The sequence below is a fragment of the Pelecanus crispus genome, chromosome 6 (genome assembly GCF_030463565.1).
Source record: "Pelecanus crispus isolate bPelCri1 chromosome 6, bPelCri1.pri, whole genome shotgun sequence".
Lineage (NCBI taxonomy): Eukaryota > Metazoa > Chordata > Aves > Pelecaniformes > Pelecanidae > Pelecanus > Pelecanus crispus.
This window is the reverse complement of record NC_134648.1, coordinates 58,188,725-58,211,170: the sequence shown is the minus strand read 5'-3', so window position 1 is coordinate 58,211,170 and position 22,446 is coordinate 58,188,725. Positions and strand designations below refer to the sequence as shown.

The 22,446-nt window shown below is 36.2% G+C and overlaps 1 protein-coding gene across 10 annotated transcripts in view; it reads right to left on the bottom strand.

The window, feature by feature from the left end:
• PAPOLA (poly(A) polymerase alpha) overlaps positions 1–22,446 on the bottom strand; it is a 461,100-nt gene that overhangs the window by 409,106 nt on the left and 29,548 nt on the right. For 3 of the 10 annotated variants that reach the window (XM_075712958.1, XM_075712963.1, XM_075712966.1), the window contains 11 exons: positions 22,386–22,439; positions 21,493–21,612; positions 19,685–19,794; positions 16,827–16,948; positions 14,027–14,169; positions 12,587–12,687; positions 10,795–11,015; positions 10,327–10,416; positions 8,618–8,692; positions 8,351–8,419; positions 4,193–6,423 (listed from right to left, as the gene is read on the bottom strand). In XM_075712958.1, coding sequence (XP_075569073.1) covers positions 6,328–6,423; positions 8,351–8,419; positions 8,618–8,692; positions 10,327–10,416; positions 10,795–11,015; positions 12,587–12,687; positions 14,027–14,169; positions 16,827–16,948; positions 19,685–19,794; positions 21,493–21,612; positions 22,386–22,439 — 1,201 coding nt within the window. In that variant the 3' untranslated portion in view covers positions 4,193–6,327. Of the gene's footprint in view, positions 1–4,192; positions 6,424–8,350; positions 8,420–8,617; positions 8,693–10,326; positions 10,417–10,794; positions 11,016–12,586; positions 12,688–14,026; positions 14,170–16,826; positions 16,949–19,684; positions 19,795–21,492; positions 21,613–22,385; positions 22,440–22,446 lie in introns of those variants that run through there. The other 7 variants (XR_012831147.1, XM_075712960.1, XM_075712961.1 and 4 more) reach the window with 7 other exon arrangements.

The window sequence follows — 22,446 nt, the reverse complement described above, 5'->3', positions numbered from 1 at the left end:
AGGGTTGCAAGAATCTTTTTATCTCACTACCTACAAGGACTAGAGACTACAAGGAAAAAAAATAAAAAGTACTCCTAGACAAGATACTGCATTTAGTGGTCAGAGTTATCATTAGTGTATAGAAAATCCACACGCCGTTCTGGATGAAGATAAGAAACAGTAGGAATACTCACTAATAATTCTAGTATACTGCATGAGCAGATGGCCTAAACTATCAAATGTTTTATCAGTCTTACTGTTTCTTACATTGTGATGGATAAAAATTACACATGATAAACTGTGGCTGAGACAATGAATGCTTCCATCCATCATTTTGGGCTTCTCTTATTCTAACCACGTGACCGAGCTGAATCAAGTTTATGACATCTTGGCAGGGAGATTCCTACAGAAGCTAGTATCTAGATTGAGTACATGAATAATGCATTTATTCCCCATAAAAGCAAAAAATGTTAATTTTAAGAACAAGGGATCTCTATTTCACTTCATTGAACCAGACCACAATGAAATATTTTGAAAGTCTTAGCGGATCATTCACAAAAATTTCAGAACTTACCTACACTAGCCTTTATATTGCCACTGAAACTGCATTTGTTCTCAAGAGCCCATGAAGTTTTTAAAAAAAACCTGTGTAACGATCCCAAATAAAGGGCATCTCACTTTAAGAACACAGGCTAAAAATCTAATAGAAATCCTTCATATAAGCTGCAGACTCCTCTCCCCATGCGCCGAACAGGCTTGGCACGGCGTCCAGGCATGGCCAGCTCTCTGCTGGGGGCAACGTTCTTGGCTGTGAAGGCAGAGCATGCCCTCTGTCACTCATGGCGAGCAGTCCTGTCCAACTGTCTCTTTTCGACAACTTTATCATCAATCTCTTTATTAACAGCTCCACTGCAGACTGAGAACGCAAACAAGGACAATGCGCATGCCAGATTTCTGGAAGGCACACAGCATCACACACCACACAGGGCAAGGCTTCAGTAAAGCTGAAGCAGAAGCTGTAGCGCAAAACTCTCACGTGCTGTTTTAAGAAGTATCATGCTCGTTATATTTACGTACAATCAAACTTCTAATTGGGGAGAGGCATCAAACATCAAGGATTTCTCCCCCCTCCCTCCGGTTTTGTTTTAATGCCATTTGAAATGCCCAATCAATGAAGGGTACGTGACCTAACATTCCATTCAACTTTAATAATTCTATCTACTTTAGGTTAGCGTATTACCCTAACTGAAGCAAAGGTCACAGAAATAATCTTAGATGAATTGAAAAGTTTGTATTGATGTATAGATTTTAAGCATGTAAAACATTTACTTAAGTAGCCTTATTAAGGAAATTTACTTCTAAGAATACAAACATAAAATGCATTCATGAAGTAGATGCGCTAGCTTGCAAGTAAGACAGACAAAAAGACATTTGCACTTGTAAGCTGTCCAGTATCTGCGTGGGCCACAGTTATTATGGGGCAGTTTAAATGCATTGGCTATTTTGTTAAGTTAAATAAATAAATGCAGCTTTACTCTACCCAATAAGTTGGAGTTTTTATCACCTTACATCAATAGTAATTTTCCTCTCTGTCCTTTCCTATTACTTGCCTGGATTCTGGCTCTTATTTAAAGACAGTAATTTACTGCAAAAACCAAGCTTGATAATATCTGCATATATCATTAAACAGTTTTTTTCCAACCATTAGTATGCTGTTAAAATTTGACTTCTTCTAAATTCAGTATCTTTAGAGTTTATGAGACAAAAATTATTAATGAAGTGTGTATAACATTGTCATTCTTAGTTTATTTTAAACATTCCACTAGAATACAGAGATCATAAAAATACTGAGGTCATTAAAAACAGACATGCTGAATAGGAACTGTGATCTGGTGAATTCATTAAAGTGTGGGAGGAAGAAAAAAAAAAGGTTACCTAAAGATAGCATTCCAGAATTTAGTCGGAACAATACAAATATGCCTAAACTTTATTAAAAAAACATTAGAGTTTAAATATCCAAAAAGCAGATGGGACATCCAGCAGTGGTTCATCGTATTATCTTTTCCATAATAAAACATGCCCTCTGAAGTTTGATATCAAAGTTTGCATTCTTTTGGTGATGATAGCAGCAGATGTTTGATGTTTGCAGAAATTTCAAATTATTAGTTTGAACTTTGTAGACGTATCAAACTGCATCTGCCTCTATCAACAAACCCAAGATGCTTTGTTTCTATTGAACAGATCCTTAATTCTACTAAGATTATTAAAGTAAACTAAAAATGGTTTATTACTGACTTTTTCCACATACGAACATTGAATCTTTAAAAAAAGCAAACCTACCAAATACTCTGCCTGTATACATACATCAGCTTTCGTGAGCGTACTATCAAGACTTGCACATTTTTAAGTGACAAAATTTTTGGTAAGTATTAAGCTACAATGATGCTGAAGAGAGATTAAGCATAGCAAAGCTACCTGACTAGTGTGTTAATAAAGTTACATAAAGGATGCCAGGATCACTTCAACACACGAAACGCCTTTTGTACAAATGCACACAACTTCTAAGAAAATATGTATTATGACAAAATAAACATACTCTGCTTCCTCAGTAATTACCACAGTAGTTTTTCTTGCATTTAAGTATAGAATAGAATCGTTTAGGTTGGAAAAGACCTTTAAGATCATCCAGTCCAACCATTAACCTACACTACCAAGTCTACTCTAAGCCAATCAAGGGTAGATTAGACTAAACCATGTCCCGAAGTGCCACATCTACCCGTTTTTTGAACACAAAATTCTGGCTCAGTAATACCTAGTGTGTCCTTACTATACTGAATTATTTTTGGTTATTCTAGAAGCTGAACAACTCAGTTTTAACTTTTATTGTTGATTAAAATTGGTCTTCTCATTAATGTACATTTACTACCAATTGATACTCATTACTAGTCAGTTACTACACACTTGTAGCTACAAGTTCAAAGATTTTGCAGTTTTAAAAAAAGAAAGAAATGCACTAAGAAATGGCACGCACACATACTACCTACAGCAAGGAAGCACAACTTTAGCTAGAACTCATCAACTCAAATGTCTGATTCAAATCAGTATGTCTAAAGCCATCTGTTAGAACCGTGGCTTATTAATGTTAATTATTTTGGCTACAACAGTAATTTTCAGCTTCTTGTTTGCCATGAACTTACTTCTGGAGGTACATGATGGGTAACTCGGAAAAACAAGCCTATTGAAGCCTATCACCAGTAGACTGAGAAACACTGAACAGAAATTTGTATATCTACTAGCAGATTTTTATTGGTCGGAGAAAATAAAAGAGGAATTAAAGCCATAAATAACATCAGCTGTGATGAAAGGGAGACAGGGTGGGCAAGATATAAAGATGATGAATCTGTTCTGAACAAGACAAGCAGTTGCATGCTGTGAAAAATATATGCAACACAAAGGTTTATTGTTTTAGGCAGGATAATTATAATATGAAGACCATAATCATCAGTGGTTTTAGCAGTTAAAGAAATTTTAGTCAAAAGGAGGCTACTTAAAGTTACTCACATCAAGCATTTGGAGGATTGGGCTCATGCTGATACAAAGATCAATCAAGTGATGCACAGCTACTTGTAATTTTTACTTTTATTTCAAGGCAAGCTTAAACTATTTGACAAGAAGAGAAATAGTGCCATCTGCTGACATAAGAAATAGTCACTTGAGAGAAAAGCAAGTGTATATGCCAAACTGTTACAGCTATGTTTTTAAAAAATAGCATTCAAACTTTTAAAGAAAATAGTATAGCCCCAAATTGTTTATGCACACATTTCTTCTAGTTTTGTCAGCTTTTAAGAATTTAAGCTTTTGAGATGGACTCCTAATCAGGAGACAAGGAATGGATGCTCTTAATTTTTTTTTTTTTGGTGGTGTTTTTTTGTTGGTTTGGTTGGTTGGTTTTGAGGGCGGGGAGAACAACAGGGACAGAAAACAATAAACACTGCCCCCACCAAGCCACTGCACAATCCACAACCTCTTCCTGTAACAGACTAGAACTCAACATCCTGCTGAGTGTTACTTCCACTTCCTATATCTAACATCACGCTTATTTATCGAACATTCATTCAGGTACTATCTCTTTTAGCCATACTGTATTTTGTCTTAGCAGTATGAATTAAGAGAGTCAAATCAATTTTGTACATTCAGAAAAATCAGACAACTATGGGATTGTGCTGTTTTTTATTGTGTTTTCAATGGAGAAATACATCATCTGTTTACAAAATAGCTCTTGAAAAATACAAGGAGTACAGATACTATAAAACAAAGCAAACTCCAGTCATGAGACACTACGTACATCATGCGAAAGCAACAGTCTGATCTCCAGGTTATGAAAACTAGAATTAAAAAGTCACTATACAGAAAGGTTCCAAGTTTCCAGCTTGGCAAAACTTGGGTGCAGTTAACATGAAACGTTTAATAAAATGAAAAAGATTTTCCGATGTGTAAACAAAATGACAAGACTAAATTTGTGCCTGGCAATTTCGATCTAAACTCCATAGCTACACAAAATACACAGACACCTTGTACACTTCAACTGTTAATATAACCTTCTTTGGGGGGTGGACGACAGCAGGCTGCACAGGGCAAGGAAAAGAGAAATATTGTATACTAGACATCTTAGACAAATGGCAAAAAAAACCCTTCAGTTACTGCACAGCCTAAGTAAAAGATAAGCTACACTCTGACTTTGGAGAATTAATTTAGAAGGATAAGGGGAAGAGTGTAAGTAATTTAATTTTAACATGAAAGATGCACGTGTAATAGGATGGAGCACAATGGGAGAAGGGAGTTCATAAAACATGCTAATCAAAGTATGGGAAGTATGATTTGACATCCCACATATTTCAGAACTAAGTAATAGTAACATGAAGTTTGTTATCTACATCTGTTATTACTGTTGGTATCCCTCATGTTCCTCAAATACTGCTGTTCTTTGCCATGAGAGATTCAGTTCTTTCAAAAGAAAAAGTTGTTGCTTGTCTTTTTTGATAGGACTACAAGAACAAAAAATAGGAGTAAGAGAGCTTACTAGATGTCAAGTGCTTACTAGAAATATGATTTTTAAAAATTCAATGTTGTTCAGTATGTAAAACTATTTCTGATGAGCCATCTAAAAATAAAAATGTTAAAATTCTTAGGGAAAAATCTTTTTGCCTTTATTTAAAATTTGAAGCTTTTTAACGCATACAGGACTTTTATGGAGTGTACAAAAATCATCTTATATTTAGTGATTCAAAGGCCATCAAGACAGGTGTTGTATTTCACAGGCACACAATATTTACTTAAACACTTTAGTCATGGGACAAAATTTTGAATTTGTGCCTACAGGCCACAAGGTATTATGATTAGGTAAGGAGCAGGGGGGAACCCCAATGAGGGTCTGGCTTGTTTTTATTTTGTATAAATAACTACTGTCCTATATGGTGCATACAAGCTTTAAAAAAAAAAAAAAAAAAAAACCAAAAAAAAAAAACCAAAAACCCACAAAAAAAAACCAACCCCACCAAACAACCCCAATATTAAACGCAAAAGCTTTTCCCAAGAAATAAAAGGATCAAAAAGGGAATAAAGGAGTTTGATTAGTTGAAAAGAAAGTTTATTTACTGTTTGACTGCTGATCTGTATGCACCTTAAAACAATCCTATAAATAAAAGTAGACCACATCTTAATCATGTCCCACCAATACCAAAACTTCCCAATTACTTCCTCAACATATGTCTTATAACCTCAAGATTTGACATTTCATTTTAAAGGCTTACTGCTGCTTGATGGCAGTTGAACTAGATACACTACACACTTTGTTTTCAATGTATAGTGTATCATAGAATGTCATCTAATTTGCAGATTACTACTATTGAAGAGATTCTTCAATAAAACAAAAGTGTACCAGCTGAAGATCTAAAATTAGTCATACTCCAATAAAAAAAAAGTACATAAAAGTGCATTTAAGGGATTCTTATGCCAGTTTTATCTCAATTTTGAAACAATGCATCAAACAAATTCAATCAGAATGTCAAATATGGCTACAAATAGTGTTCATGTTTTTAAAGGCAGTAATCCTTTGAAATATTTAATGCAACTGTTGCTAACACATTAATTGTACTCCTGGCTTCACATACTAACCTGGACTTCCGATCAAGTGGTGATTTTAGCCCAGAAAGGGAAGTGCACAAAATATACCTAAATCCGTTTGTGATCATGTTCTAGTCTTGCACCCTCCGTTCTCCTTTTTTTTCTAGCATTAGAAGACGACAGGTTGAGTTGGCAGATACTGTTTATGGACCCCTGAGGTTGTTTTTACCGGTTCAATCTCAATTTTATTGAATTCTTGATAACAGGAATAGGATTTGCAGGGAGAGCAGGGATATCTGAAAGGTCTGTACTGGGTGTTTTCTGAAAAGAAAAGAAGAAGTTTGGTTGTATTTTCACTTTGTAAATATCAAAAGAAAAATATTATAGTAATTGGCACTAACTTTCAAAACCAAGATCTTTAGAAGTGTTTTTAAAAATATAGCAAGATGAGGATAATTAGAAATTATAAATAGAGAAGCAGATATGTCCTTTGCCTACACAGTCATTATTAAGGAAAATTTGTGTCTCTTTCACACTATGCATTTCCTTTGTTGACAACTGCAACAAATTAGGAAATGCTGCAGATAAAGCTGAGCTTACTAGTAACCTGTATTATAATACAACATAATATCCACATAATAAGGGTGCTTGATTGCTGATATCTGCTATCTACTCTACATGTTTAGTATTTAGAAATTCCTTTGAACAATTCGGTGTTAAGCCTCAGCCCCTTACAGACAAATGATGGAAAACTGTCCCCAGTGTAAGTATGTGTCTTCACAGATTTATATTTCAGACTGTTTAAAAGCTCTTTGCAGCCAAACTTCCAACTTTTCATAATGGTTTATATTTACATGAAAAATATATGATGAACTCTGAAACAGGGCTACATGACTGCGTTAAGAATTTCACCTTGAAAATAATCTGAACACTTTTTTCTCACTTAAAAGGCTTAAATCCCACAGAGCAAAATTATATCTAAAGCCAAATAAAGGAAAACACAGAAAAGGAACAATCTCAAGATTCAGTGTGGTTCATTAATTTCTCACATGCTTAACAAGCCTCTACTGTTTTTTGTTTGTTTTTTTGTTTTGTTGTTGTTGGGGTGGTGTGTGTGGTTTTTTTCTTTTTTTTTTAGATTTTGAAGTATTTCTCTTCCACTTTGGCAGATTATTTGACACCACAATAAGCCAGTTACTATGCATTACTTGCCATGATTTATCAGAAAATGTTTTCTTATGTTATAAACATTCAAAATTAATATAAGATGGGAAAAGCTGTATGAAAATGACTGCTCTTAATTGTTGTTTTATTAAAAAGAAATCAACCGAGTTAACACTGACTGATACAGTAGCAAAGCACAATGCAACGACTCGGGGCAAAATAGCTTTGACCTCCCACCTTCCCCCTGCCCCAGTAGCCCATGCTGGTTGGTGCTGACCTGTGGTTTAACATGTTTCTATTTTCTGCAACATGAGCAGTGTTTTAAACAAAGCCAACGAGAATACTGAAAAATAGACAGAAGAGGCCCGCCATCCTTTGGCAGTTTCCAGATTACTTTTGCTAAAGTAACAGCTACTCAATTTGTAAAAGCTACAAAGCTTTATATAATCACCCCTCAACAACAGGTGAAATAAACTTGGTGTACTATATGATCTAAAAACGTCCCTGAAGCAGTTCAGAGTACGCATGTAACATCTACAGTTTTTGCCAAACAATTTTGGTACCTTTATTCAGTACTGCTCATACAGTTCAAAAAGCGCAATAACAAATACCATTAACACTACTGCAATATATCGCCATTTTCAATCAATACATTTACTACACATCATTTAATGAGTAAAGTGTGCATAAAACGCTTTGTGAGAGTGAAACTTTAATCAGTAGAGCACTAAGAGAAGCTTAAAAATGGTAGGAAAGACAAAGATGTGTTCTCTAAAAGTTGTTACAATATTAGGAACAAAAAATTTAGAGTGAATGCCACAGAATTCTTAACTTAATATCTATTTTTCCAATGTTCCTTACACTTACAATACCTGCAGTGAAGCAACACAGCTGGCTAATGAATTTTAAGATTATAACTTCTCTCTCTCTCATACCAAATATCAGAATCTGAAGTTACATTTCAGACGTTCTCAACCTCTACCAGAACATCTTTGAGCAGCAGCTATTTAAAGCATTTGTTTCCTTGTTAGCAAGGATTATTCTGTGATGTGCAAAGCACAAAGGAATAAACTGAGCCCCTTACTTTGAAGGCACAATTCAGAAGAGCGAATCCAGCTTCGGTCAGTTTGTATGGCAAGCCATACATGTTTAGCTACAATGCACATTCAATAAGATCAATGACCATCTAAAACACAAAAATTGTGACAGTAACAACAAGCAGCTTTCCATACAATGGATTTATATTAAAAATTATACATTTATTTTTAACATCTGGACTCATTTTAATTTCAATGTTTTCACCACAGATTAGCACACACACACAGAGAAGTGTTGTTTTTAAAAACAATACCTGAGGAGCTTGCAGAGAAGTTGTCTGAAGAGTTTCTGTTTGAGAATTAACATTCACTTCTGTCTCAAGTTGCTCCTAAAAAATCAAAAGCATCAACATAGTTACACCACTTCCAGTTATAAAAGCTATTTATACAGAACTCCATTAACTAGAATGCCTTAAGTTGCACATATACAGCAAAAGAAAAAAGACAAGTATCAGTACTTGATGCATTGATACCCATCCTTTTAGAATGCAGAAATCACCACACTAGAGAATGTTTTGCTGATTAAGAATTTGACATCAACACAAGCTACATCACTTCTCAGTTGTCACTTGTTTAACCACTTAATGCCTTTTATACAGAATCCTATAGGAAAACATTACATCTCATTGAACTCATTAAAGACAAGAAGTGTAGTATCAAGGAAGACCACGTGAAAAGCTACTGAATTTGTTGCCAATTCAAGTGCTTTTCCACTCCTTTCACCATTCTGCCAGAGAAGTTTTCCTGCTACTTTAATGGGTTGAATCAGCTTTCTGGATAAACAGATGAATGTCAAAGTCAGTTTTTCAGGTAAAACAGTGGGACTGCATGGCTAAAGCAGGACAGTGGCACATTCTCATTTTTAATGAAAACAGCCTGTTAGTTAAAATTGTACCATTTAGTAAACAATACCCTAACAAAAAGGCATGCATTTCAATGGACAAAAATCTATGTTTATGTTAAAGAAGTTCATTTCTCCATCTCCTTCCATGCATATTAAGGACATAAGATTTAGAGGAGACTGACAATAAAAGCTAACGGGATTACCTATGTCTTTTATTATTATCTGTATCCAGAGGATCTATTTTCAATGTTAGGATTAAATGCTTACATGTATTTCTGCCTTCACCTGTCTTGAGTTCTAAGAGATTTCAAGGTGACTACATAACAAGATACAATTCCTCACTTAAGGGTGTGGAAACTATGAACCAAAGCACTTAAAACACTTTCATTAATTTCTCAGCATATTTTCCAAAGACAACAGAACATGCCCTATAAAAACTTTGTACACCCAAGCGGAGAGCTGCTATCGTTAATGCTAAAGACAGTCACCCTATCTGTTCACCAATAAGCAGAAAAATTGTCTGCTAAATTACAAGATACTGGAGGGACATGCTTGAATCTCTGGAAGTCCCCCAAAAGGTATGCTGTAACTTCATACAATAATTTCACTATCAGAAAAGATTTATTTACCATCATTTGAAATTTTTTTTATCTAAAAAGTGAACAAGGTAGCACCTGGCTTTGGGATTCTCAGCCCAACATGCAAAAATCCCAATGAAATAATTAAAGAACAGCTGTCCTATCTAAGCAACATACACGAAGTTCGGGATGCAGGCAAAGGAAGGCTTATAGACACATCCCTGATCTGATTTTAAAAATTTAAATATCACCATTAATTTTTTCCACTATCCATAATACTGCATGAGTGATCAGCAAAGAAATCACTGTCCTATGTGACCATGAATTCAGGCTCAGCTTGGCCTGGCAGTGGGTAATGTACCGCAATTCATTAATATTGACATATATATTGAAAAATAACATTTCATTTTGATATCTTTACTGTAGACTCTATAGTATATCTACAAACACTCTTAATCATTCCTAGAGGGAAACACAGTACTTTTCACAAGGAAGAGTCCCAATTAATATACATGAAATTGTATGGTCTAAGCATAGATACCTTAGTTTCCATTTTTTCATGCTCATTCAAATCTATACAGCTAGTATCTTCACTTATTTCATCCTGCTGAAATGCAAACAAACCCAGAAACTATTAAAAATCATAAAAACATTTTAAAAAAATCAACAAGAAAAATAAGGTCGTAAAGTCTTTCTGAAGACAAATTTAACTGTAAGACTTAACATGTTATACTCTAACAAAAAATTACTTTTAAGACAAGAATTTAGAATCTAAGCATTTGTGCTAATGCAGTACATGTGTCACGTGACGAATATCAGCATAATAAAAAAACCAGTAACCCCTAAGCAAGCTGAATACATAAAGCAGCAATGTAATCAGAGTAGGAAATATACAACCCATTTAACGAAATATTTGAAACCTGGAATATGAGAATCAGCACTTTGCAGCTGAAATTAATATTCAAAGTTTTGGACATTGCTATGGTATGATCTCAAAAATCTCAAATACCTCTTCAATTTTCATTTTCTTGGGAGACTCTTCTTTATGGGGAGAAGATGTCCTTTTCACTGCTGTGACAGGGCTAGGCATTTTTGTTGCAACATTTCCTGAAGTTCTTGGTGATGGATTTAATAGATACGCTGAGGAAACAATTCTAGAGATGGTAGGCTTTGGTGGTGGAGAAATGGCTGGTTGTGTGGCAGTTTGAGGAATGCTTTCATTTGAAGTACCTATGGATAAATAATTTAAAAAGCTTCAACAAGTTGACACAACCATTTCAGTTCAATCACTGGTATTTTCAGTCTCTATTCAAAACTACTGGTATCAAGCAGGCATCAAAGAAGTGGTACAGTTAGTGGTGATGTAAGCATCACGTTTGCAACAGCAGGTGTGCATACACAGCACAATTTAGTTTCAAGCTCATTCCGAGAAAGAATTCCTGTACCAGATACAGGGTAGCCATGTCAGTGACACTCTGTCTAATCAACCCTACTTAACAACAGGGTATACTAGCCCAGATAGAGCTCTGTGCGAATATAGCTGTATTATTCTTGGTACCTAAAGCAGTTTTACTGTTTCTGTACTCAGCCATATATATATGCTTTGCCAAAGACTGCCTTAAATCAAATCCAAGAGCATTCTGATGCTCCCTTTGTCACTCAAACATGAAGTTTATCGTTTCTCAGGCTCAGAGTACACAATGACAGATATGAAGTCATCACAGAGCATCAGATAAAGATCTGACATTCCATACATCCTTTTGAAAAATGCTCCATATGACAAAGCTCTACCTCATCAATTGCCTACCTCAAACCAATAAGCACACATAGGGAGATGCTCCAGGATAAGAAAAACTACACTAAGGAAATTTTTCATTAATAACTATCAGGTGACTGCTTTTGATTAACCAAAATACAAGAATGAACAACTTCTGAATGCTTCCAAATCCAAAAAACAGTCATGCCATTTAAGCTCCACTTAGTGCTCATGGACAAACTTACTCATATTGATGCACCTGACGATAAAAATGAGAGAACAGTAAGACTCCACTGTCCCACATGTCAGAGTGAAATAAGGGAGATCTTGTCTTGAAAGGCTAACCAGTTGGTCCCCTTTTCCATCTATTTTTGACTTGCTCCTTGTATACAGCTAAAGTTCCATCAAAAAAGAGAGGAGTAGCTGACCCTGCTAAGTGAACATTTTCACCAGATACCTTTGTTCTTTCATTAAAAAGTCAATTTAAAAAACCAAAAATTTAAACGAAGTGTACTTTTTCTTGTAGAAAATATGGAGGATAAAGTCAGCACACACAGTGGGACATATCTCAAAAGATGTCAGTAAGGAACATGTGTTCTGCTCACATCTGAGTCTTTTTCATTCCTAGAATCAATTTTGTGAAGCATAAGGAGCAGGAACACGGGAACACAGATTGCAGACAGTACAGAACCACCTCTTGGGTTTAACTACAAAATGGATTAAAAATAAATACAAAAATTGCTCTTCCAGCTTTAAATAGTTTTTCCTCATTTGGCCAACTGAATTACAGATCTGTATCAGGTTATCGGAAAACTATTACTATTGTGAATGGAGAATATAAATCCCTAAGAATAAACAAACATTGCGGCACAAAATATTCTGCCATGATCTCCTCAGTCCTAAAGAAATTAGTTAAATCTGTATATCAAGGAGAACATGTTACAACATGTGTTAAGTAAAGACCTCAAACTGGAAGAAAAATTGCTTTATACATATTACTAAAAAAAAGATCAATAGAAACAATATACTATGCCATTTTCCTTACCCCCTGAGCTTTCACTGGAATTTATTTGTGGCACAGTGACTTCAGAAGCCTGTATGTTGGTCACAGATGCTGCTGTTACAGCGGGCGCAGGACTGCTTCTGCTAAAAAGAGAAAAATGACAAAATGCTGAACATTAGTAAAGCTATCATGCTATATGATTCACCTTTCATCACACCACAATGCACAGCCAGTAACCACAGCTGATAGCATTTTACCTACATTATAGAGCAGAACTTAGACTGCTATGTCACAGTAGGAAGACAGAAATGATCATTAGCAATCTACTATCAAACTTGAGCAACGGAAGTCATTTCAAATACTTAATCTGGATCACTTCAGAGACAGTTTTTTAGACCAGTAAGAAGTTGCATTAAAAAAAGGCAAAAATTAAGGCAATGCCTGCCCAAATAAGGCGCAGGGGAAAACATAGCAACTACTTTCCTGAAGGACGGAACAAAACCAGTGTAGAAGGACCAGAACAGAAAGTTTGTTTTCAATCTACACAGACCATTATGACTATGATTTCAGTCTGGACTTCCCAAGCAAAGGCCTGGGATTTCACATGACAAAAATGCTGCGGTTTTTATTTTCAAGAAATAGGGAAGCAATATGTGTCTAAAATCAACACAGGGCAATTTCCACTTCAAGTGTGACATCCTAGATATCATAGACTTGTTTTAATAGCATGGTCAGTGGCATCAACTATTGAAAATCATTTACCAAGGAAGACTAACCAAAAGAGTACTTGTCAAAAGGAGTAAGTTTAGCGAACTTAAGTCTTTTATCCTACACAACATCCTATAATATATATCTAATACTGCACAATTGTAGGAGATTGATGTTAACTTCTCTGTGTATCAAATAGACAAACATGAGACTCTTGAAAGAAGAGAGTAGAATCCCGTTTACTTGGGCAAATTGAAGTTTAGATAGGAAAAGACTTAAGACAGAAAGTTAGGATTAAGATAAACATTAATATGTACACTTTGAAAATACAATGGAAAATTATGTTCTTAAGCCTAATTTGCATAGATATCATCAGTAATAGCAGCACTACTGATTTCCCAAGAGAAAGCCTAAACTTCTCTACTGTCTCACATTTTGATCCAAAACTCACAGAACTCTTCCTCACTCTCACACCTCAATTTCCTGCTCACTACTTCTCACAGCTTCCTACTGCAGCGCCCCCAAGTTTTTATATCACCTTGTTCTTCTAAGCATCTTTACAATTCCTCACCTGAAGTCCAATGTCATGCTCCCTATCCCCCAAATTTAGCCCTGCTCTAGCACTCAAGCTGGAAATAAGAATGTCTGCAAACTCCAATTTGGAACATTCACACCTTGGTAACTGCCATATCTCACACAAGCAGTATTTGCTAAGCTTTTAACACAAGTAATTAAGGAACATAGAGCAGCAATAAGACTGAAAGTCTTCATTACCCCTGAGAACTTCCAGAACTGTTCAATGGACTCGTCTTCATAGCACTAGTAGGCGAAGGCACAGATGTGCTGTTATCACTGTCCATAGACAAGTCTAGGCTGCTGTCATTCAGAGCTGTCAACCTGATCCCTTCTGTCGAATGCTGCAATCCACAAGACAAAAGAAAATTATATTAGTCTTATTAAGGGCTTAAAAATCAATGCAAATTCAAATGATGTAATATTTCAGTTATGCAAAATGTTAGCTGTTACATTCACGAAGAAAAAAGAAACAAGACATGATTAACAGTGATGAGCTTCCACCACGATCTAAGCATGTACGTTGTGGTGGGTTGACCCTGGCTGGATGCCAAGTGCCCACCAAAGCCGCTCTATCACTCCCCTTCTCAACTGGATACGGAAGAGAAAATAACGAAAAAGCTCGTAGGTCAAGATAAGGACAGGGAGATCACTCAGCAATTACCATCACAGGAAAAACAGACTCGACTTGGGGAAAATCAGTTTAAGTTATTACCAGTCAAAACTGAGCAGGAGAGAGGAGTGAGAACTTGTGTACAGTAGTAAGAAATAAAACCAAATCTGAAAACACCTTCCCCCTACCCCTCCCTTCCTCCTGGGTTCAACTTCACTCCCCATTTTCTCTAACAAGTGGCACAGGGGGACAGGGAATGGGGGTTGCAGTCAGTTCATCACACGTTGCCTCTGCTGCTCCTTCCTCCTCAGGCAAAGGACTCCTCGCACTCTTCCCCTGCTCCAGCTTGGGGTCCCTTCCACAGGAGACAGTCCTCCATGAACTTCTCCAACACGGGTCCTTCCCACAGGCTGCAGCTCTTCACAAACTGCTCCAGCGTGGGTCCCTTCCACGGGGTGCAGTCCTTCAGGAGAAGACTGCTCCAGCATGGGGTCACAAGTCCTGCCAGCAAACCTGCTCCAGTGTGGGCTCCTCTCTCCCCATGGGGCCACAGGTCCTGCCAGGAGCCTGCTCCAGTGTGGGCTTCCCACAGGGTCACAGCCTCCTTCAGGGCACACCCACCTGCTCTGGCGTGGGGTCCTCCCTGGGCTGCAGGTGGATATCTGCTCCACCATGGACCTCCCTGGGCTGCAGGGGCACAGCTGCCTCACCATGGTCTGCACCAGGGGCTGCAGGAGAATCCCTGCTCTGATGCCTGAAGCACCTCCTCCCCCTCCTTCTTCACTGACCTCAGTGTCTGCATGGTCATCCCTCTCACATATTCTCACTCCTCACTCCAGCTCCAACTGCTGTTGCACAGCAACTTTTTTCCCTTCTTAAATTATGCTATCACAGAGGCACTACCACTATCGCTGACTGGCTCGGCCTTGGCCAGTGGCGGGTCTGTCTTGGAGCCGGCTGGCATTGGCTCTGTCGGACATGGGGGAAGCTTCTAGCAGCTTCTCAGAGAAGCCACCCCTGTAGCCCCCTGCTACCAAAACCTTGCCACGTAAACCCAATACATATGCGTACCTTAAATGCAGTTAAATTTAAGCACATTCTTAGAAAAAAAAAAAAAAAACAAACCTGAAACTCAGAGCATTTAAAAATGCAAAACATAGACAGTTTTCAAATCCTTTTACATGTAACTAATCCACTATCCAGTCACTACAAGCATTCACATTTTCATGTTCACAATTCAGGTATAGATTTGTCTGAACCAATGATGTTCAAAAACATAAGTTAAAATGTTATTATCTTTAGCAATAGTATTTTCAGCTTTATTTCAAGTTTATTTGTTTTTCTGGGCTTACAGATACTGCTTTCATTAACTTCAAAGTAATACCGAGGTATTCTTTAAAAAAGCAGTTAATATAAAACAGGTATAGTAATAAAGCATGTTATTCGGATGTACCTAAAACAGAGTGTATAACAGTGGTTTAGCTATTCACAAAAACAAGCAAACCTGTATTGCTCTCAGATTAAGCAAACACAAAGAAGCAGAGATTTTTGAAATACAGACTAAATTGTTAAATTCAGTGTTCCACCCCCTTCTTTCTGCCTCCACTGAAAGTAAGTCACATCCAACACAACAGCTTAATTAAAAATTTTGCTACCCTTCTCATGTATGGCCATACAGGTAAACTATATATCAAGGGAGAAAGTAACCCTGGTTAGGCAATGGGCAACCTTCTGATGTCAAAACTATGATTTAAATCTTTTACTCTTAGTTAAAAACACATACAATACCAAAAGCTGCCAAGTTGCAGGTTGAAGAATACTTTCCTTCAAATTATCCTCCAAGTATTCAACCTCAGTTACAGCAACAGACTACTGTCTTAGATACAAAAAGGCAGCAACAAGTTCAAAATTCTACTCTGTTTCTATTTGATGACTTGCAATTTTACATTTAAGAGACTTACAGGAAAATCTAAGTAATAACAACTTAAGAGGAAAAAGCTGGAGATAGCAAGAATTGTTTCACTGATTGTTCTATTGGTATTGTTACAGATTCTTCCTTTAGGTGACCTGCACATGAAAATAGCAACAGAGCTTTAAAACCTTATTATTACACTGTTTTAAATCTGTTTAGTTTAGGAAGGCCAACACAATATGATATTTCAGCCAGACCTGAAGATACTATCCATGTCGTTGATGTTCTGGTAAATCTAGTATTATATTTGGTTCATCTAGTAATACTGCTACAGTCAAACAAGCTCACATTGCTTATACAGGTAAAACTAAGCTTTTCAAAATGTGATTTCAGTTGTTTGATTAGTAAATCTAAAAAGCTTAGGAATCACTTTCTCAAGGGCATTTTTATTGCTTTCAAATATTAGTCAAGTTTACCTTTTTCTTTTTCTGAAGCACATGATTAGGTAGCAGTTGGTGAAGTTGCTTACGTTTCACATGCCTTGCAGCAATCTTCATATCCATCTCAAACATCTTGCTGTTTATTGCTTGCCTATAAACTACACAATTAGAACAACATTAAGACATATTGAAGCATTTTGCAAAGTCCACTTACTTGCCCAGGCAGAAACAATTTGCACTTCAGAACATTTATTACCCTCAAGAAAAGCACAGCGTTTCCTTGTTCTGGAGGAAGAAAGTGAAGGGCCTACTATACTAGCACTGATAGTACAAACACCAAAATGCTACTTTGGAAACAGGTGACCTGTTTTCCAAGAAAAATGTCTTGCAAGCAGGCAGTTCTCTAAACTATATTGTTAACAGGTTTTAACAGTAACAGCTCTGAAGTTACTGTTTCATCTCAAAGGGACTAAGATAGATTTCCTCATAAGAATTACAGTTGATCCAGCCTTTATTTATGCAGCTTCTACAACAAATGGGTTCCGATTCAGGAGTTGAATGCTTCTGTGCCAGCTAATACATTACAAATCATTCTGGCAACTCAGCTACCACTACATTTTTGTATTTATGATTGTGATTTATGTTTGTTTTTTCTGCTGTGTTTTGGGGTTTTTTTGTTGGTTTGTTTTGTTTGGGTTTCTTTTGTTTGGTTGTTCTTTGTTTTTTTTAAATTATGTGTCTACTATAATGAGCTATTTCTCTTCACCTCAGAACATTTACTTCTGGTGAGTCAACATGGTTAGTGCTAGTAAAGGAACTATACTGCAACGCAAGACCTCAGGTTCAAGTAAAGCCAGGTAAAAATGAAAAAGTTGTTGTTCTTTCACACCAACTTTCTGTACAATGTTGAACAAAGCTGTGGCAGGCATATGAATAAAAAAAATTGTTCTGTAGATCTTAAATACAAAAACTTAAGAGGTATCTCCCTTATTCACTGACTATTCTACAAACCTTAAGGAATTTCACTGAACAGGCTGTGAATGTGTAATTAAAAATCTGTTAAGAGACACACACAAAAAGCTCAATGAATAGTGCATATTAAAGAGCCTACTACGCTAATTGTTGGTATTGGGTATTGAAGAAGCTCATAAAGCCTCCGTTTAAAGATTATACACATTTCAGTTAAGGTAGGGGCACACTCAGGAAAGCCAGACATGGTTAAAGCATTCCATATTCCTGACACCAGGTGTTACCAAAGTTTCAGTACAAGGAAAACCTAGCCCACTCTTCATGGCTCTTTTCCTCCCTCTGCTCCCACTAAAAAGCAACCTATTCCCTAATTTCATGCTTGAAAATGCTTCGGTAGTTTTGATAAAATCTTAGTATCTGTTCCAAAAGACAGGGCAAACAGAAGTTTTCAGGATGGATTAAAAACAATTAAAAACCCACATTAATTTGAGATGACAAAGAAACCCACAACACACACAGAAATTGACTGCTATTTGGTTACCATTGGAAGCGTATTTACAAATTGAACAGAAAACTATTCATAACACTCTACAATGATTTTGATGAAATGCTACTTCATTTTAAATTGCATGTTTAGACAAATTTCAGGTTTGAATGTAGTGCAAGTAAATCACATTCAAAATCTTAAGTGCAAGTTTTAGTATTTTCATACCAAGTCTCTGACAAGTATGCTACTGAAATACCTGTTTATAAACAAAAGACTTGAGAAACTAACTCACAGATTCCTTCACTCCTTTAAAGCAGCAGCCAAGCTATTATACCTTTTCTAAACCACCAAAAATTAGGATGTGTCTGTAGTTTCACCTTCACCACTTATAATCAAAAGAAATATTCCACCTCTCAAGAAAATAAAATTCCCTTTGACTGAAAAAGGCAGAGAGATATATATATTATTTACATATACATGTATATACACACATACAGAGACCCCCCACTGCAGCTATATATAACAATAAAGACCTTGGCATGATTTACTTAAAAATATATATATATGTATATTGATATTATTTTCACTCATACACCCACATGGGGCAGGGGGGTGTACAATTTCCTCACTTCCAGTCTTACCGAGTCTTAGAAATCCAGAGACCAAGATTGCATTAGGTAGCACTCGAACCTATTCCTTTACCTCTGTAAACATGTAATACTTGAGCCTTAACTGTCATTTGTTTAAAAAAAGATATTGCAAATTTATTAGATAAGCCTGTCAAAGCTACTGTTCCTTGCTTAGTCTTAGACTCTGGAGAGTCACACTCTCCAGCTGTTACCAATTATTTGCTTACAAATTTCTTATGTGTGCTCTAAATTATTTTCATGAACCAAAAAGTAAACATTGGAAAAAGTCACAAAACTTTCTTGCAGTGAGTGTTGGACGTGAAAGTAAAAGTTACTGAACCAACTAGCTAGTATGAAACGCCATGGAATAAAAGGCATTTTGGTCTAGAGTCTACTAGATACTCAGCTTTAATCCACTCATAAATTCAGTTTCACCAAGTAATAAAAATATTTAAACTATACACATATTGTCAAACTGAGGTTAGGCTAGGTAGTTTGTATATGATAATCAATTTGTCTGTTTAATAGAGATCACAATATAATGTACCATTTTTAGTGAGATCTGAAAGATCTGTGTGCATCATTTTCAAGTTTTAATGAAAAGAAACTGAAAAAGATTAGTCTGAAGTGTCTAGAAGCATTAAAACTCATTAAAACTGTATTTCATTAAATAACACCCTAACGCCTTAGCTGAATCCTTTACTCTATGTCTAGATACAATTCTTCTACTGAAACAGACTACATTATGAACAAAGACAATAACTTCAACAAGTTTATTAATACCAGAACATCTAGAAAGCAAAACTCACCTGTGTCGGTAAAAGACTGAATGTCGTAGGTAAGATCAACACTTAAATTTTCAGAATTTTCAGTTTTCTTAAACACCAACCCAATCACCCACATTGTACGGTATTCTTCCCTGGAAAATTTTATATAAAACAGTCATATAATACTGACAGAACTGAATAATCTCATAAATTATCTGCTGCAACAGACAACAGTTGTGCATTTTAGCTCCACTAGCAATGGGGAGCCAGCCACAGAAAGGCAAAAAACGAAGCTGACTTAACAACATTCCCTTTTCATTTGCAATACAAAGAGAGTGATGAAACACTGACACATTTATCTCCAGCAAACTTAATGAACTAAGATCATCAGTAGATTACTTCATTCAACTGTGCTTCTGTATAGATGCTCTAATTTTTAGGAGTTACAACTAGACATCACAACTGTAAAGGAACTAGATTTGAAAGGAGATGACAGATTTTCAGCACCTGACCCTGAAAGTAGTTAGAACCTATTCCCTGACTACAAAACTTCCATTTTGCCACCTAAACTTGTCTTCAGCTCTCCAACTTCTTAGCTGTAACTGACTGAAGTGCAGTTTTCAGGTAAGAAGAGCCTCCCTTTGACAGCTCACCTTCACATAACATACAGGGAAGATAAACTGTTACATTCTGTAATAGAATATAGTGTAACACTTCTATAGCAGCTCAAGACATTCAAACGTCTTATCCCTGTAAGACTATTTCAGAACAACACTGTTATCCAATCAATCAATGAACAAATTTAGGCAGGCAGGTGAAAGAACATACGTTGTTTACATTGGGAAAATAACCTTTCCTAAAAGCATTGCCCACATCAAGCCGTCTGAAATAAGAGCTAATCGGACCCTGTGATTATGCAGGCAGTTGTAGCTGTATTTACCCACTAAAATGGTGCTGGAGAGGTACTGCTGGCTTTTGTCCAATTTCACTTGGAACATGCATGCAATTTATATATTTAAAACTCTGAAAAATAAGTAGCACCATACTGTCACTTGAAGCAGTTGATATCTGGAAAATGCTGTGTAGAAGATAGACAAGGCTTTTCGCATATTCCCAGCGAAGGCAAAAATTTCTTCCCCATTCTCACAATTCACACAAAAATATAATTCCTTACAAGTTAATTACAACACTATCTAGAAATAAAATAAAGTCTTAAAAGGAGTTTTTAGCCCACACACCTGCAATCATTGTTTTGAGCGGGGGAGGAAGGGGTGGCAGAGGGGGGAAGGAGTTGAAAAACATATATAATCCTAAGCAATTTGAAGTGCTTGGTATTCTCTCCACCATTTCCACATCCTGAGGAATTCTAACATCAGCCATTATCAAGTTTAAATGATATGCATCTCAACTGCTGAATTTAGTAACATTAAATGTACTTAGTTACTCAAGATTTCAGTTCTACCATGCCCAATGTTCTACCTGATTCTCAGTGCTGCCTCGTAATTAAAACTATCTTACCTACTGATGCTAGATGCTTGAACAACAGCAGCTAAGTAGCAGTGGCTAACACAGATTATTGGCAAGAAATTTTGCAATTAATACAGTTATTAGCAAAAATATATTCTTTCTTTAAAGTTATTTTCTGGCTTGGAAACATTCTTATACAGAATAAAGTATATCTAATTTTACAAGTAGTACTCGAGAAGAGCTTAAAACTGTTTGCCTTTAGATGCTGTTATTAAAAATTAATCCATTTAGGATTCTATAAAAATGCTAGTTTGTTTATTAATGAATTGGTATTTTAGCTAAGTTAGTTCCTCACCATTACATGAAAAAACAGTTTTGCTTACTTGTCAGGATTCTCCTTGGGTGCTGGGAATGACTGTGGATTCACATGAGCCAGTGTAATGAATTCATTCTTCTCCAGGTTTCCAACTAGAATACGGATTTTTGATTCCACCAAGCCCACCCTGCATAAATGTCATTTATTAGCAAGTTCTCAATAATATGAAATAATAGAAGTATCTATCATCATATATGAGGATAAAATCCTCAACATTCTTCTTATACTAATATTTGAGACTACAAATGAACTAGTGCACTATACATGACAGATTAATTCAGATCAATAAACCAAGCGAATGCATTACAAAAACTAATGCAAGGGAAGCTTAAGAGTGCCCTGAAGCTCTCATTACAACCTGATTTTACAAACAGAATTAAATAGCAAGACATTACACATCAAGTAAAAGGCAGTCAGCAAGAAACTCCTACATATTTCTCCAATATTCTTTGGCTTCAGATGATGAATTTTAAAGTTGAAGAAATTCCCAATACCTGACAATTTTAAAACTTCTCTAATAAAAGAGAGCAGAAACAAGGGCAAGAGGCATTTTTCTTTTGAGAACAGTATTTCAAGAGATTGAGAACATACCTCTTCACACTGCTTATTAAAAGTGCGTAAGGCTTAAGAAAATAAGATTTGTAAAGTGAACCTGACAGTGCTGTGAAGAAGCAAAATTCAAGCAACAGCCTTTGCTCCCTGGTTCTTCATTTTTACTGTTTTTCAGAAGCGTACCATCTTCATGCGTTTAGTTTTGAAACACTGACACTCCACTTTGTTTCATTAAAAAGATACTAGATACACTAGATATTCCCTTGCATCCAAGGTTGACAGGTTTTTGTTTGGTTTTGTTGTTTGGTGTTTTTTGTTTTTCTTTTAAATAGCAAGCATTATACTCACCATTCTAGTCGCTGTTTTTCTGTCGGTGCGCTTGCTAGAAGTACAATATAATGCCTTTGGA